General features: G+C 34.3%; 3 protein-coding genes across 5 annotated transcripts; 1 reads left to right on the top strand and 2 right to left on the bottom strand.

The window, feature by feature from the left end:
• Window positions 1-879: 879 nt before the first annotated feature.
• On the top strand, window positions 880-5,672 carry LOC143445728 (beta-1,3-galactosyltransferase 1-like). Of its 2 annotated transcripts, none has more exons than XM_076945018.1 (9): window positions 880-1,743; window positions 1,810-1,986; window positions 2,255-2,427; window positions 2,586-2,696; window positions 3,762-3,882; window positions 4,314-4,400; window positions 4,860-4,975; window positions 5,101-5,240; window positions 5,543-5,672. In XM_076945018.1, exons 1-9 carry the CDS (start codon window positions 1,667-1,669, stop codon window positions 5,591-5,593), a joined length of 1,053 nt encoding a protein of 350 aa, XP_076801133.1. In that variant the 5' UTR covers window positions 880-1,666; the 3' UTR covers window positions 5,594-5,672. The 2 variants fall into 2 exon arrangements, with proteins under 2 accessions (XP_076801133.1, XP_076801135.1); XM_076945020.1 differs by having other exon boundaries at window positions 881-1,743; window positions 5,409-5,545.
• LOC143445729 (centrosomal protein of 19 kDa-like) lies at window positions 5,336-7,035 on the bottom strand. Of its 2 annotated transcripts, XM_076945022.1 has the most exons (6): window positions 6,895-7,035; window positions 6,756-6,818; window positions 6,508-6,624; window positions 5,844-5,932; window positions 5,668-5,754; window positions 5,336-5,582 (listed from the first exon to the last, which is right to left on the bottom strand). In XM_076945022.1, the coding sequence occupies exons 2-6, from the start codon at window positions 6,814-6,816 to the stop codon at window positions 5,526-5,528; spliced, it is 411 nt and encodes a 136-aa protein (XP_076801137.1). In that variant the 5' UTR covers window positions 6,817-6,818; window positions 6,895-7,035; the 3' UTR covers window positions 5,336-5,525. The 2 variants fall into 2 exon arrangements, with proteins under 2 accessions (XP_076801137.1, XP_076801136.1); XM_076945021.1 differs by having other exon boundaries at window positions 6,756-6,926.
• A 27-nt stretch (window positions 7,036-7,062) lies between these two features.
• On the bottom strand, window positions 7,063-13,297 carry LOC143445727 (membrane-bound acylglycerophosphatidylinositol O-acyltransferase mboat7-like). Its single transcript, XM_076945017.1, has 10 exons — window positions 13,179-13,297; window positions 12,906-13,018; window positions 12,688-12,814; window positions 10,021-10,174; window positions 9,721-9,922; window positions 9,054-9,215; window positions 8,824-8,979; window positions 8,589-8,747; window positions 8,401-8,481; window positions 7,063-8,255 (listed from the first exon to the last, which is right to left on the bottom strand). Exons 1-10 carry the CDS (start codon window positions 13,272-13,274, stop codon window positions 8,126-8,128), a joined length of 1,380 nt encoding a protein of 459 aa, XP_076801132.1. The 5' UTR covers window positions 13,275-13,297; the 3' UTR covers window positions 7,063-8,125.
• Between the last annotated feature and the right edge of the window lie 2,767 nt (window positions 13,298-16,064).

A 16,064-nucleotide genomic window follows, 5' to 3' on the forward strand; every position in this document is an offset into this window, starting at 1 on the left:
CATGAAATCTTTAAGCTAAGCTTTAACCTTGAAAACCGAACATGGCAAGTTTTATATGAGAACTTTACAGAATACCATTATAAGGACAATAAAGATATAGGCGATAATACATAAGCATAACATTTAAAGAGCTTAAAAACTAACAATGTAGGATAAATTTACCGATGTTTCTTAAAATAGGTAGGCTATGTGACTATTATGTCATGACTTGTGGATGGACCGGGACGACCAGTACAACGACAAGCCACGAATCGTCGAAACGCAGAAGATACTGTAATTGCTGCTTTTTTATGTGAACAATGTCGAACGAATTGATGATATATTTGATCGAATTAATAACTAGGCCCATACTCAGCCGCATCGAAAATGAGTTTTAATTATTTATTTTTTGTTAATGACTGTGGGGAGCGATAAACGGTGCTAACTTTGTTATAGCAAAACAATATGAAAATATTCTCATAGACATTCAACGAACGGGAAAAAAATGGCAAAGCCCGGAAGCTTAAAACGTGCAAAGTGTTGATTGTGGAGTGGTGCTATAACGATGGGAGGTTAGCATCGACCACCAAACCCAAAAGCTATACCGTTATATTATATATAATTTTTACGCCAAACGTCTGCAATTAAAGTATTTGTATCTACTCTGCTTGTCCTGGTGTTTTTGCTTTGAATTTCTCAATCTTTCCAAATTTTTCTCCTATATGAGTTGATAATTTAATAATTGTTCCAACAGCAATCCACGTCGCCTTTCAAAGAACGATAGCCCAAAGATTACAAGAAAACTGAAACGTTAGCCTTTTTACAAAACAGACGACAGTTTTTTGATCTCGTTCATGGATTATGGCCACATCTTTTTACTTTAATAGCCTACTATAGATTTTATCGCATTGTGTTCAGAGAAAAAGTGTTAGAAGCGACACTGGAAAAGGAACTAAAAATGATATGTTATACGCAACGGTTTAGTGTTTTCCAAAAAGTTTTTGTGGAAGTTTAGTTCAATGAAAAGTACAAAGCTTTTATTGTGAATGTTGGATGTAGTATCATAAAACAAAGAGACAAATTTGCAAATAAAATAAACAAATAAAACAAAGAGACAAATCAAACAAACAAAACAGAGACAAATCAAACACTTAGACCTACTCTTCGCTTGTAAGCTGTAACATGCGTACTTGCAAATAAAGTAGTAAATGTCTTCAGAGTAGGCTAGTAAAAGTAAAACGAACATTAGTGTGCCATAAAAGTCTGAGAAAATTGGTTTGTTTTGTCATCTCTTGTAGGCCTACGCAGCTTTGTAAAACAATTTAAAAACACAATATGCCTCAGGCTAAACATTACTATCGTAAAATAGAACTTGACGCTTAGCAAATTCTTTCTTATCCGTCGTCTATACTTTATACTCTATAGTCTATAGTCTATACTTTATAGGATGCAAAGTGTTGGTAAATACCTATCACATTCAATAAATAGCAGATATTGTAACTCAGTCAGCAATTTACTAACGCAAGGTCTATAATTTGAAAACTTTCAAAGCGATGTATTAAACTATATAAAGATTGTCATGCTTGGTGAAGCGCTAAACACTATTAAGAGATAGTATTTGAAATGAAAAGAGGATTGCTTGGTTGCTATATAAAATTGACTTCAAGAAAATCTAAGCGCAACACTAATGAGGCACTTGCGAGTAGTATGCGTAATTTCAGCGGTAATGGGCATTGGACTTCTTGTCTATGTCAGCTACAAAGGGTATGTTATAACTTTAAAAAGTATGTAACTAATTCTTTAACTTAACTTTTAACAATGGGTTTATAGTTACGAAAAGTGCCCGCCAATCAACTTGAGTTTTCAAAATCAAGACAAGCATATTAATGAAGATGGAATTTATCCATTGCCTGAAAGACCAAAGTATAAAGTTGAGCGGTCATCAGATTCAGTAATTCCACAAAAATTTTTCCGGAAAAAACCTGGAGTTTCAAGTCATAACTATAAGTATAAATAAAACTTCTCATAATTGAGTGCTGTTTATAATGTTATTTTATGCTGATATAGAAGAGATTAACGGAGATAGTAAGATAACATCTGTAAATGCAACATCCTCGTAAAGATAGTTTGCATAATGTATGATAAACTAAAATATATTTATAAATGCTATAGTCTAAAAGAGGATGTTTGGTAAAGAAAAGGAAGTACACAAATTAAAAAATTTAAAATTGAATTACGAAATATATTTGCTTTAAAATCTGCGCTTAATTATTAGATGGATTTTGAATCCTTACAAAGCGTGTGGTGAAGATGAAAAGGAACCACCTTTCCTGCTGGTAACCATTGCAAGTGCTAGTTGGGAATTTGAACGACGCGAATTGATACGACAGACTTGGGCATCGGTGCGCCAGCCATTTGGAAAATATGTCCAATATTTGTTTTTTGTTGGTATATGAGTTCTTCAATAATTTGTTATTCCGTTTGTATGAAGTCTTATTATTTTTCCACTGAAATTATGCATTTGAAAGTTAACAGTAACAAACATGGTTTTGATATAACCTACGTATAGGCCTAACCTTTGATTAATGTTTTTTTTTTGCTTGTAGCCAAAGATCCTCAGTCAAATAATAAGTTACGCAAGGAATTTGAAAAGTATAATGATCTAATCCAGGAAGACTTCAATGAAACGTATAAAAACTTAACTATCAAAACTCAAGGTATCATTACTACTTTTCAAAAGCGTGTAGCCTTTTTTTTGAAGTTATTTTAAAAATTGTCAATATAAGGTGTTTTGTATACCAAACATCGAGCAGCTGTGGCGCTTTTTAAAAGGTTTGCCGTCTAAAGCTGCAAAATAGAAGCCTTCTGAGATGTTTAGATGATTGTTAATTAAATTTTAAAAACCAATATTTTTTACTCGTTTTTTTTTATCACGGGAAATCTTAACCTGGTAAATATTGATAACGCAAATAAAAATCAGTTGCTCGATGGTAATTCTGAATTAACTTATGACACAAACTACATTTAATAAGTTGAAGTTTAAATCGTATGATTGTGCCTGGTGCTACCACAAGACGTATACCGCACTGTCAAACGTTGTTGCACATGTTTGGGTTTTAGAGGTTTATCTCGTTCTCCTTTTTGAATTTATTACATTTCACTGATTTTGTGACTCGGTCATTGTAAAGCGTACAAGGCGTCGCACCGATATAAACCTCACGGCAAGTTGGCTACATTGAACTAGACATGCAAGTTGGCCTATGACGTATATTGTGGTTTACGTTTACCCCTAGAGGAATATTGCTTAGATTAGAACACATTTTCAAAGAGTTGTTTTAAGAAACCGTTCGTGATCGGCATAGTAATACTTCTGTGTATAGGAAATTCATAGCAACAAGCAATATCAGATTCGGCTCGACTCTGCCACAGCCAAGATAGCTTTGCATAGTAATTTCAATTTCTTTTTCACAAATGCGCACAGAGTGCTAAAAACATCCCGGAGGGCGGAACGCGCAACTTAGAAAATGATAACAGTCAAATAATCACATCAATAATGACTGGTAATCAATGGCACAAAAGATGAGTTTGATTCGTTCAGCAAAATTAAATTTCGGGTCGAATTCAGGCTTCAAATAAATTATCAGGTTAGGGTTAACAATGTAAGGCCTGTTTACAACTCTGCACCATATAAACTGTAGCTGTATTCAGGCCACAATGACGCAAATGTATTTTAAATTACAATTGGTGTGAAGGAAACGAATTACGAATTACATCTTTTAAAGGTCAGCTGAAATGGGCCACGTACTTCTGTCCTAACGCACGTTTTATTATGCATGTGGACGACGATGTTTTCGTTGATATCAAAGAAATCGTAAAACACCTTTCAAGCCAAGCGAAACGCAGGTAAATGACGACGCTAAATGTTTTTGCGCATCAGTTGAAAAGGTAAAGATTTATTGGGTAGTGGGCCTACTAGGCCTATATTATTGGTTATAGACATGATAACCTTAACATGACATCGCTACTATACTGTTGCTTGTGTAATGATTTTGTCAGCGCTGCACCACATCTTGGATATCATTGAAATACAGTATAAATAAATGGTACGCACATTAAAACAATGCAAACATAAATATCTATCCAATTTCATCCAGTTTTAGTCAATCCCTCAACTGTGATAAAAGTATGCACAAAAATAAGTCACTGAAAAAAACGAACATTTGTCTTTTGGTATATGTATATGTACGCTTTCTTGTTTACATTATTATAAACACCGTAACGTATATATTCTTCATAGCCGTCTTTCAAACTTTTTTTCGTGCATTTCTAAACAGAATATTACATTGTGCAAAAGTGTTCATGCCCCAGGTCAGACGAGACGGAAAATGGGAAATGAACGTGAAAGAATACAATGGAAGCAAGTAAGCTTATTCATTAAAACCTACATCAACCCTCTCATTCACTTAATTTTAAACTCAACCAACTACAGTTGGAATTATTAAGGCGCCGTATGCCTATAAAAAGGCTTAATTTCTTTGTTTATTTTATTATAAAGTGAAATTACTAAAAATGCAATTAATCGAAAAATCCCGCATGGGGCTACCTAAAATTTTGTATGCCTTAGGCTATTATTTCTTCACCTACAATTAAGGCTGACCTAAACATGCGACCAGCAAGTTTTTAACGCGCCACTTCCTAGGGTAATCTCCGCACTGAATAAAAAAACACTGGCCACGCTGGCCTCTGATTGGACTAACACACTTTTTTAACCATTACGTAGAACCAAAACCATGAAAATCGCAAAATTATAGCATATAAGGCGCCTTAAGTGTATTGTACTAATTATTACCAACCAACAGAACAGATAGCTTTTAACATAGGTATCCTTTGTCATGCGTTGGTTGGTGTTTTGTGATGTCAAAGGATGTTGTCAGCGACCTTTATTTCACATCGGTTGATACGCACTTAATTCACTTGGAAGATGTAACTTTCACAGGTATTCATTAAACACTTAATTTGAATTTTAAAAGCCGTATTGGTATGGTGGCATGAGGCGAATTTACCGCTGTATACACTTCAGGCATAACTATATTCGTACGTTAAATATATGTTTGTATACAGGAATACTACGAGAGCGTATAGGTAACTTGCAACTTAAAAAGATACCAAATGGTGAAAGCCTTTGTCAGCACAAGGGATGGCCCAAAGACAGGCCAACAAACGACAAGTTGTTAGAGGCATGGACGCAACTGAAGAATCAGGTGATTACCAGATGCGCAATTACAATTAATTAAATAAGATAAATGGTGGACAAATAAATAGACTGGACTGAACAAAAAAATGAATTAAACTTGCCTGCAGCATAAAGTCAATTTATTTGAATGAAAAAAAATACAGAAGCAAGTAATATCCTCTAAAATCATGCACAGTGGTGGAAACGGTAATTACGGTACAAAACAGTTAAACAACAAACAACCACAACGTTTTTACTACAAACGAAATTCTCTATTGCTGGGTGAAAAGAGTGGAAGCAGCATTACTTGATATCAAAATTCATCATCAGAATCCCAACCAGAAGATTCGATTGGTTGCTGGAATTCCACCTATGACGTAATCGAAGAACAGTTGGGACGACAGCGTGGTGGATTTGTGGTACAGCTATTATTAACAGTTAGCAAAACTACGAACCTCTACGTTGTATTCAAATTCAGGGTCATCGGCCTTGATTCTGTGCTGGTTGAAGGTTTCATCCATTATCCTTTTGGCCTTATCCACCTACAACAGTAAATGCAAAATTCGGTGTGTTATGGCAAAACATTATTATGACTCTATTGAACATTGAACTCAACTTTGTTAAAACGAACCTGTTCCGTTTCGAGTTTGTTCAAATCTTTGTCGGGATCAATAGTTAAATCGGATTCTGCTTGCTCTACAGATTCCTCCAAAGACAAACCTGCACATAAGCCGAGGTGTATATTTAGTTATTTACACTACAGTATTATTCAGTCTACTGTGGCATGGTGATCCGTATCATTTTTAACCCCTTACAATATAACGCTAACCGAATAAAATAATCTTAAAACCGTACGCAAGGATATAGTTTACCCGCAGTTCGTTTTACCAACTTTGCTATGGATTCTTGCACGGGATTGCATGGGCTAATTGTGACAAATCATGGGTTTTGTCAAGGCCTTATTTTTAATTATAAATAATTCTTTTTGTCGCTAAGAACTGGAAGAAGTTGGAAGAAGTACGGTTTGTAATTATGATTTACTAGGTATTTTGAAAACTGAAATTAACTCAATTACCCAGCTTTTTATCGTCTTAGTAACTGGGCTCGTTTTTTTTTAATCCCTAGCGTCATTTTTGTCTTTAATGCATTCATACCAATTCAATTCCTTATGGTTACCTCCAGATCTTAACAGATATGGTGAATTTAAAGGTTTGATGTTAATACCAGTTACCAATACAAACTAAACAGTAATATGTTAACTTTGCACCAGAGCCCAGAGGTATGGCATAATTCACCTTTCATGTGTCCCTGTACAACCAGAAGCATTTTTTCTAATTGAAGTTGAGAAATATCACTAAGCAAGGTTCTATGGCGCTGATTTTTCTTAAGTTCCTCTGCATATTGTGAAATATCTGCATTGAAATTTATTTTCCATGAGTTTAAGTAAATGTCATTACTATTTCTGTAGGAATTAAAATTTTAATATACTGTACAATGTTTATGCACGTAATTACATACAAAAATTGGAAAATATTTCAAATACTTGATGTTTCTTTAAAGTTTCTCAATGGCATTTGTCGACATCGAAGTTTTTTGGTCGCCATTTCTACATAAGTCACAACTAAGCATCTAGGTTGTAACTTCACCCCACATTTCATTACACTGTACATTGTGGCAATAACCTGTTGTGCAAACCTTTAAACATCAGTTTACACAATATCTTTCTTTGTCCTGCGAATAATGATTGCAAAGAGCATAACCTGCCTCTGAGAAGTTGGCAATGCTGCACTTTCCAAAATAAATCAGTAAACAATATAGAAAAAAAACAGACATTAAAACCTAACCATTGCTGAAAAATCAGAAATAACATTTCAAACTAGAGCATAATGTCAAGAAATTGTCGAAATGAAATGGCGCGAGTTACAATGTGGCAGAATAGAAATAGTATTAACAAAACTGACAAGCATTTGTACAACTCTATTTGAGTCTGACATAGTTTCTTCACTATCAGAAGACAGCATTTTTAATGTACGATCATGGAATATAAAAAGAAGATTAAAGTAAACATAAAGCATTTTCTAACTGCATTTTCACGTCAAAAATGTGAAATAAAATTTCAAAAATCAACATATATCAGTGTAAAAATTGCATTTTGATCACTATAAGCATCTTCATTTTACCCTCATAAACTTCAATTTACAAATGTGAAACACAGCAGAAACAAAGTATCTTATTAAAATTAATTTAAACTAAAAATACAGAATAATATCCGGAAGGTGTCTTAAATATAACTTTACTAAATTGGGGAAAAGTTATTTCAAAATCTAGAATCTCAAAAACTATTTAAAAAAATTTTTAAAGCCAAAAAATTCAAGTTTTAAAATCAGATGTTTGAACTTGATATTTAGCTATTATTGTTACTTTCATGCACACAATAAAATTATGACATTTGTGAGCGTAATACTAAGTAATAATAGTTACAATTTTAGCCAAGCAGGGCAGCTTTGAAATTTATAACACAGGACTGAGTAATTTAAATCTGGTAGTCACTTTCATGATATTGCGCAGCAATCAATCATTGTTGACACAATAAATTCACAGGCTTGCAATGCTTGTTAGGTGTTTACAGGCTTGCACAGGTCATGGTGTTATGCATTTCACTTGTACTAAAAACATGTTAATCTCTTCAAAGTTATAGCATTTATTTAAAGAAAAGAATAGATTTAAAGAAAAATGGATTCCAGAGTTAAAAATCTTGGATTTAGAACTTATGAGATTTGGTTCTTGATGATTCGTTATTCCTATAACTTCCATACAAATACAAAATAAAGATTATAGAATAAATAAATCCTAATTATACAAGTACATGTACATTGATGGCACAACTGCATAAAACAATTCCTACAAAATTGTTTAGTCCGATTTTCCCTTCATTGGTTTGCTATTACGACGTAGTAAGCTTAAAGCATTCTTTACAATTAAGCAACTGACGATCAAGAAAAAAGATATGAAGTGTAGCCAAAAGTAAGTAGATCTCCAATATCTGAAAATTGTGAGTATTTAGTTGTAATTTGTAAATGTAATTTAACCAACAATATTATATAATCAAAAGTCAAATTTATTACTAGATAATAAATTATTTAGAAAAATGTGTAATTTAATTATGTTAACTGAAAAATATAACAAACCTGTATGTATCATCCAACGTTAAAAGTGCAAATGCCATGTACATGTATTCAAAAGACCGCATCTTTGCAAACCAGTTGCACCTGCATTATTTCAACAACTTTTTACAAAAAACAAAACTTTGAAGAATATGGTTGATTGCAACAGCCTTAAATCCTTCCTTGTAAATTAACTACAAAATAATATTTACCAATCATAGGCATTATGCAACTCTGAAGAAATTTGCTTTTTTATTAAGCTGGCCAACAAATCCTCAGCTGCCATCACAAAAGGCATAGTAAGGAAAGCAGCAAAGAAACCAGGATCTATGCCATGCCAAAATGCACTCACTGCCATAACAGCAGCAACCCTAGGAAAAATATTGTCAAACTGATACTTTAAAGTTTACTGAGCTTTTAACTAAAACTGTTAAGAAGCTAGTATACCTGCAACCCTTCAAACTGGCTGGCCACCTTTTGTGCACATAGTTTGCCAGCCACCATTGCACACCCATATTCCAGTGTCTCATACCCAGCCTCACAGTGGGAGAAAAATCACAATTATATGGATCAATGTTGCGGATTGTTTCAAATACATAATCTCTACAGAATAAAATACAACTGAAGACGGCCTGCAATTGCTACAAACCAAGATCTAACTTCATTAGACGACATACTTGTTATCTTCAGTTTTAACAGTAGGTCCATGACCAGGTCTAGGAGCTGATAGGCGTGGGTAGGCACCCAATGACAGAGTAACAAATGCACATTCAGCCAATAACCAAGCTGAGTAAAATCTCATACGGCCAATGAAAAACACAGGAACCATATACCAAATCCTATAGAAAAATAAAAACAGCATCATTATGAAAATATTCTTATTAACTAGATCAGGGGTCGGGAACCTTTTTGGCGAAAGAGCCATGAAAGCCACATATTGTTAATTTTTATTTCCGTTAGAGCCATATAATATTTTTCAACACTTAATGCAACTAACGTGTGCATTTTTAAGCAAAACCAACTATTTTAGACAACGGTAAATGTCTGAATTTACTCTTTAATAACATGCTAATTACTGTTAATGCGATTTCTGGTGCTGCATGGTACAGAAATTACAAAACTACAAATAACAGAAAAGTTTTATTCGTAACAATTGTGCTAAGAAATGCCAGCTTAGATTTATCTGCGAGCCAGATGCCGTCATCAAAAGAGCCATATCTTGCTCGCGAGCCATAGGTTCCCGACCTCTGAACTAGATAATTCAAAAAATATCATTTTTCAAAGGGGAAAGGAAAATATAGCATTGCGTAATAGGTAATAAATGGTACTCAATGAAAATATTACCTATACCACAAAGGTCGGGAATAAAATTCATCATTTTTAGGGTAATTAACATCAACAATATAAGAAGCGGCAATAAATAAGATAGCACATATTGCTATTTGCTTCAGCCTTGAAAGTATTTCATTCTTCCACGGAACTTGGTCCAAGCTGCTCCGGTCCATCTTTAAGTAGTCATAGTAAGTTCTGTATTTAAAGAACGGTCCTAAACACGAAAACAGAAAATTGAAACAAATAAATTTTATATGACAGCATATTTTCTAACTGCATAATTATTGGAAAAGATACTTCTTATAGGCACACCTGTGAATAATCCCGCATAGCAGTAAGTGAAACAAAACATGTCTAAAACTGTTGGTTCATATTCCAGCTGAAGTTGAAATTTTCCTTCAATTTTATTCACTTTTCCTGCCTTTGCTCTTCTCAGGTCGCTTATCTCGATAGCAACACTCACCAGCTAAAAGCAACAGTTATGTTATATAAAACATACGAACAACGAATGCCGTTTAATGCCATTTTCACTTCAAGGATGTTTTTCTCACTAAATAAATGAACGAATTGTATTTTATGTGTATTATGCGTCAATTGACGCACTTGGTCGTTCTAGGTAGTTTGACAGCGCGGTTGTCCTAGCCTCTTGTTTTATTTGCTCAGCTTATTAAGAACAATTAGCTAACTTTTTAGTTTTAACATCAGCCTTGGTAGCTTACACCTAAGCTTACAATTACAAAATGTAATACAAACCATAACTAATATTGTGTGAATAAGCGTGGTGTATATTCAAGAGCAAATATGGCCTGTAACAATGCCAATTTACTGTGTTATATTTGATGGAAAGAAGTGACACTGATAAGTGTTCTAGTTTTCTAATTGCTGTAAGTAATAACCAAAAAACTAAAATCTGGTAATAAGTTTAACATTTTCTGGTGTAAAAATGTTTTAATCCTTTCAATCAATCACAGGACAAAGCCTGCCTTCAATAGTCAGACATTACAAGTTAACAAGTTATACAAACATTTAGCAATTTTGTCAAAAATCTTTCTTATTATTCTCGGAGGGTAGGGTTTTTCCTTCTTTTTCATCGCAAGAAAAATTAGGCGGATAAAGCCAGCGACATTTCAGTGGGCTTATCAACCAGAAAATTGAATCAGTCTTTCCTTGTATCGTAAACAAACTGTCATTACATTTTGAATTAAACCAAATATATCAAATTAATTATATATATATAATAATAAATTAATTAAATCATATATGTGACTCTGGAGGAATGTTGCTAAGAGATTAATAAGCAAACGGTTATAAAAATGTTTTTTTTGGGGGAGTTAATAACTGATCTGCATTACTTCAAGCTGGAAACATACAAAGTATCGGTAATTTTCAAACAAACTTGTGGTAAAACTTTAAACTGCAAGTGCGATATATTTGCAAATCAGTGTAAGAAAGATTAACAAGAAAAATTACTTTGTTCTTTATTTTCAAAAAAAAAAAAATTTCTTTAGCTTTGCTTTTAACTAACTTTTTTTATTCAGATAATGGTATAAAAAGTACTCTGTTGTTTGAATTAATTATAGCGCTGCATAAAAAGGGTTATTTTGCAGTTTAATTATTAAATGAATATTTGCAACAATTTAAACAAAATTTATTATGCCCTCCTTCTTTAGCAGGTTGCAAACTCGATTTGGCATTGATTCTACCAACTTTTTGCACTTTTCAGCAATTTCTAGGTCTACATACTATAGTACAGGTCTGGCCAACCCGCGGTTCGCGAGCCGCATGCGGCTCTTTGCCCGGTATTATGCGGCTCTTTCGTTCATATCGAACCTCCGAAAGAGAGCATATTTTACCCATTTTAGGCAGATAAACAGAAAAGTAATCTCTACTGGCTAATGTTCAATTGATATTTGCTAAATAATAACTGATTACATCAGATTTCGACCCAGAATAAACATGATGCAACAGAAACAATATCTGATGCAGTATTATGACGTATAAGAAAAATCGTCATAAATCATAATGCGTATGATGTGGCTCATTGCAGTTAACACAGTAAGAAGTGAGGCTCTTAGTCTCTGGCTGGTTGGCCATCCCTGCTATAGTACATCTCAATTATTGCCTTTATAAGCATCCTTTCTGGAGTACAATCACTCTTTAGCAAGCGTGCTTTGATTATAAACCGCTTTTTATCAATCGCATTGAAATCTGGTTAAATCTGGGTTCACTTAAAAACTTTAGGAAAAATTTCACATTTTTTTAAGCATAGCAGGGGCAAGGTCTTACTGATAAATGCCTTCTTCGCTCAGAAATGATTTTTACATCTCTCGAATGAATTTCTTTTTAATGACTACTATGGAGCGTTTAGAGTTCGTCATTTCCTTCAAGAGACTCTAAACCAGGGGCCGGGAACCTTTTTGTCTAAGCCATGAAAGCGACATATTTTTAATTGTATTTCTGTGAGAGCCATATAATATTTTTCAACACTTAATGCAACTAAGGTGTGCATTTTTAAGCAAAACCAACAATTTTAGACAACGGTAAATGTCAGAATTTACTCTTTAATAACATGCTTCTTACTGTTAATGTGATTGCTGGTGCTGCATGGTACAGGAATTACAGAACTGCAAATAACAGAAAAAGTTTTATTCGTAACAATCGTGTTATGAAATGTCAGCTTAGATTTATCTGCAAGCCAGATGCCGCCAACAACAGAACCACATCTGGCTCGCGAGCCATAGGTTCCAGACCTCTGCTCTAAACCTTCATAATCAAAAAATCTTTGAGAGTGTTTGTAAAGAAGGCATTTTTAGCATCACCTTGCACCTGTCACACCACCATCCAAAAATAATTATTAAATCCTGTGTAAATTTTTACAAACCTTTAATAAAAAATTGTACAGGAAATTACAGTACATTTTTTACGCAGCGTTTCCATTAATCAGAACAATACTGAAAATGAAAACATACATATACTCACTTTTAGAGTAAGAAGAAGTTGAATAGCATTGGCGAGAGGAGAGGGTTTGGGAAGCATGAAAAATGTGCAACATCGAAAAAATAACAAATACAAGAAACACCATGCAAAAGATAAAATGGCAGTGTATCTGAAACAAATTAAAACAGGACATGATTTTAGTAAACATTGGTCTTATAACAAATGCAAATAAGAAATTAACCCAAGGTGTCATATCTTACCTTCTACTAAATTTGATAATTAAAATATTTCCAACAAAAGTTACTATTGAGTGTAAAATGTCACACTGACATAATGGCAATGCAATTGCTAATCCAATGCCAGCAGTAACCAGCTGTAATAACAATCATTAGTTTAAATTGTAAAAAGGATCTAAAGATTCAGAAAACTTCACTTCTCTAAAGTGTATCATGCACCTAAGTAGTGAGCTTTAAGCAAACATTGAAGCTTAAATATCACAATAAATGATGGTGTTAAAAATAAGAAAAGTACACCTGCTTAACTTTCGAAGATGTAAGATTTCGCAGTGGAAGACCCACTAAAATGGAAAGCAGCAGCACAGATCCATAAATTATATCATTACTAACCATGACTACTTATACTTAAAAAGGCTAAGCATAAGTCATATTATTTATAACAACACAAGTATTGATGAAGCCAGAGTTTGAGTTTGCTAAGTGTGTGAGAAACAGATTTTTTCTATCTAAAGCTTGTTGAATGTTCAAGCACGTGGACTTGATAAGACCAACGTCCAACATTCTGATCTACTAGTATCATGATCATGATGACTCATGAGTGTATGGGGGTAAGACTGTCAACATAAAGTGAGGTATAGACCTATGGATTGACTATATTGGGCGTTGCATGAAAGCAGAAATTTAATTGAAATTAATTGTCACTATTTTTTCACAAAAATGTTTTCCTGAAACATAATCACCTATGTTTACATTTGGTTCTGCGACTTAATTGTGGTTATTATAAAACTAACTAAACTAAAACTAACAGTTGTGGGGCCTAGTGCACAACTACGTTAAGATGCATTTCTATACTAGACCCATATTAATAAAATTGTGATGTCATTTGGTTGTGCATTTCTACACTAGATTTCGTTACTGTACTGGTGAAAAAAACCAGAGTACTTGGACTTATAACTTATGAATTATTCTTGTGTACCGTAAGTTGACTGTATTGACCAAGCCAGGACTTGCCAAAATATATTCAACTATTTTGTCTCCTTTCGCAAAAAGGAACAGCAGGGAATTGAAGTAAGCGATAGATATTAACCCGTGTCATGCTAAAAATTTCAAGAAATTGTTTTAAATACATAACAATTATAAACACAGTATTTTAATAAAACAATATGTGTGAGACGTTCTTGGTCCTTACGAATTTTATGAATTAAGCTCACGGAGCTTTTTGCTGAGTCCATCCTTTATCAGCCAATGAATTTATTATGTTATAAAGACGGGTCAATATTTGGCAGGGGTTCACTGTTTGGTACTAGACCAGGTCTTGTATAAGAGTGCACAACGAGATGACTATACTACAGTGAGACCTCGTTAATCCGGACCCCGATGAACCGGAATTCCCGCTATACGACACAAAACTGCCGGGAACGGATTTCTTCCTATGCATTTTACCCCTTTAATCCGGAAACCCCGCTGTCCGACTCCGACACAAAAGTTTTGGAACAAATGTGCTAAATCAATAGCAATAAAATCCGATAAACCGGATTATTAACGGTTAAGCGAAAATGATTCACGATTGTCCTAATACAGTACAGTATGTAGTTAGTTGACGAAACAATAGCCGATTATCTACGCATAATAACGTTGCGGTCTTTATTGATTCAAAAGTACAGTACTGTACAGCATTGCGCTTTGTAAAAAAATTTAGCTGTGCTATTCAGTATGCCTTCATCAGAGCCACCATCTACAGTACATCGGTTGAGTGCGACAATCTATTGAAGACATACTGCTGCAACTCAATCGTGCTATCAGCTTTTGATATCGCATTACGCAAAGATTAGAAACAGGTCAAAGAAAGTTGAAGACTGCTGGTCCCGCCGGAATGCTTCGCCATGCAAGAGCGGTTGTCAAACCGATTTGCGGCAGCATGTTCGTCACTTCTGGCTTAGAGCATTCGTCTTTAATACGGTGGTTCTGGGGTTCGATATGATCCGACACTGGGTCGGATCATACAAAAATTATAATTTTATTTTAGTTGCTGTCAAGCCAGAAACTCGTTACTTAGAATTGGAGTAAGGTGCATACTGCGTTTTGAACACAGTACTGCATTTGCAAGATTGATTGATATTTTTATTTTCTGATAATCCGGATACCCCGCTAAACCGACATTTTTGACGAAACGAAGTGGTCCGGATTAACGAGGTCTCACTGTATTTGAGTAGCTGGGGTCTAGTATACAAAGGTATCCTGTGGTTGTGCACTTGTATACTAGACCTGTCTTTTAATAGGTAAAATGTACAAAGAGTAATTATCGTTGCATTACTCATTACATCTTTTTCGTTACTGCTTTAACGCCAACAATTGACCAAAACGTTGCCTGCCTTCTCGGGGTGTCACCATTTTAGCTTTTAAATCAAACTATCTCAAATTTGATAAACTTCTTTACTATAAAGGGGAAACCCCTAATTGAACATCGGTTTTGACTCTGATCAATCTTGGGAAAAGTTTCCTTCCACCTCTTGCGTATATAATAATACTTAAATGTAAAACTTTTGGTTAATTATTTTTTTTTCGGTAAAACATGCTGTTTTTACATGTTATATACAGGTTAGCTTATAGAAAATGATAGGATTCACAGCTTAAACAAGAAATAATATAAAAAACAAGCGCATTAGCGCCATCAAGGCCAGATCTAGATTTTAGCCCAAGGGGTTTACATTCCTATGACAATACCAAGCCAGTGTGCAAGGGTTTGAACAAGTCGGCACTACCTACCGCTATGTTTGGAGTATTTCCTAGTATTGTCCAATAACCTTTATCAGCAGTAACGTTGACTAGCCTATGACGTACTCTAGGCCTATTGTTGTATACAGCGCGTTACATAGGCAAATTCTGTTTTGTATGTCAAGCAAAGTAGAAATTAATCAACTATAAAAAGTTAGTCCAGACTGAATTACTTCATTCACAAGTGGCGCAGATACCACGCAAACTCTTAAGCCTTTTGCGTCTCATACTTCGCTTACCACGTATCCATGCGTCATATTAAACAAGCCCAGTGCTTAGGATTCAAACCGCTGTAAAATAAAAACTAGACAACATAGGCTATGTTCAAAATTTTTTCTTTGTCGCGTGAACGAATTCATATGTTACTTACCTGAGCAAAGTCTTTACAGTATTGTGACAAAAATAATT

This window comes from Clavelina lepadiformis, chromosome 2 (genome assembly GCF_947623445.1).
Source record: "Clavelina lepadiformis chromosome 2, kaClaLepa1.1, whole genome shotgun sequence".
Lineage (NCBI taxonomy): Eukaryota > Metazoa > Chordata > Ascidiacea > Aplousobranchia > Clavelinidae > Clavelina > Clavelina lepadiformis.

What these genes read in the sequence shown, in the direction of transcription:
- LOC143445727 (XM_076945017.1), bottom strand. Translation starts at nt 13,274, where the DNA reads ATGGTTAGTAATGATATAATTTATGGATCTGTGCTGCTGCTTTCCATT. An exon ending in AACTTCTTCTTACTCTAAAA is followed by an intron (nt 10,175 to 12,687) that starts GTGAGTATATGT and finishes TGTTGCTTTTAG; the next exon opens with CTGGTGAGTGTTGCTATCGA. An exon ending in GTTAAAACTGAAGATAACAA is followed by an intron (nt 8,980 to 9,053) that starts GTATGTCGTCTA and finishes TTTATTCTGTAG; the next exon opens with AGATTATGTATTTGAAACAA.
- LOC143445729 (XM_076945021.1), bottom strand. Translation starts at nt 6,882, where the DNA reads ATGTACAGTGTAATGAAATGTGGGGTGAAGTTACAACCTAGATGCTTA. An exon ending in AAACTTTAAAGAAACATCAA is followed by an intron (nt 6,625 to 6,755) that starts GTATTTGAAATA and finishes ATTTCAATGCAG; the next exon opens with ATATTTCACAATATGCAGAG. An exon ending in ACAAACTCGAAACGGAACAG is followed by an intron (nt 5,755 to 5,843) that starts GTTCGTTTTAAC and finishes TTACTGTTGTAG; the next exon opens with GTGGATAAGGCCAAAAGGAT.
- LOC143445728 (XM_076945018.1), top strand. Translation starts at nt 1,667, where the DNA reads ATGAGGCACTTGCGAGTAGTATGCGTAATTTCAGCGGTAATGGGCATT. An exon ending in GTCTATGTCAGCTACAAAGG is followed by an intron (nt 1,744 to 1,809) that starts GTATGTTATAAC and finishes ATGGGTTTATAG; the next exon opens with TTACGAAAAGTGCCCGCCAA. An exon ending in AAAGAATACAATGGAAGCAA is followed by an intron (nt 4,401 to 4,859) that starts GTAAGCTTATTC and finishes CTTTTAACATAG; the next exon opens with GTATCCTTTGTCATGCGTTG.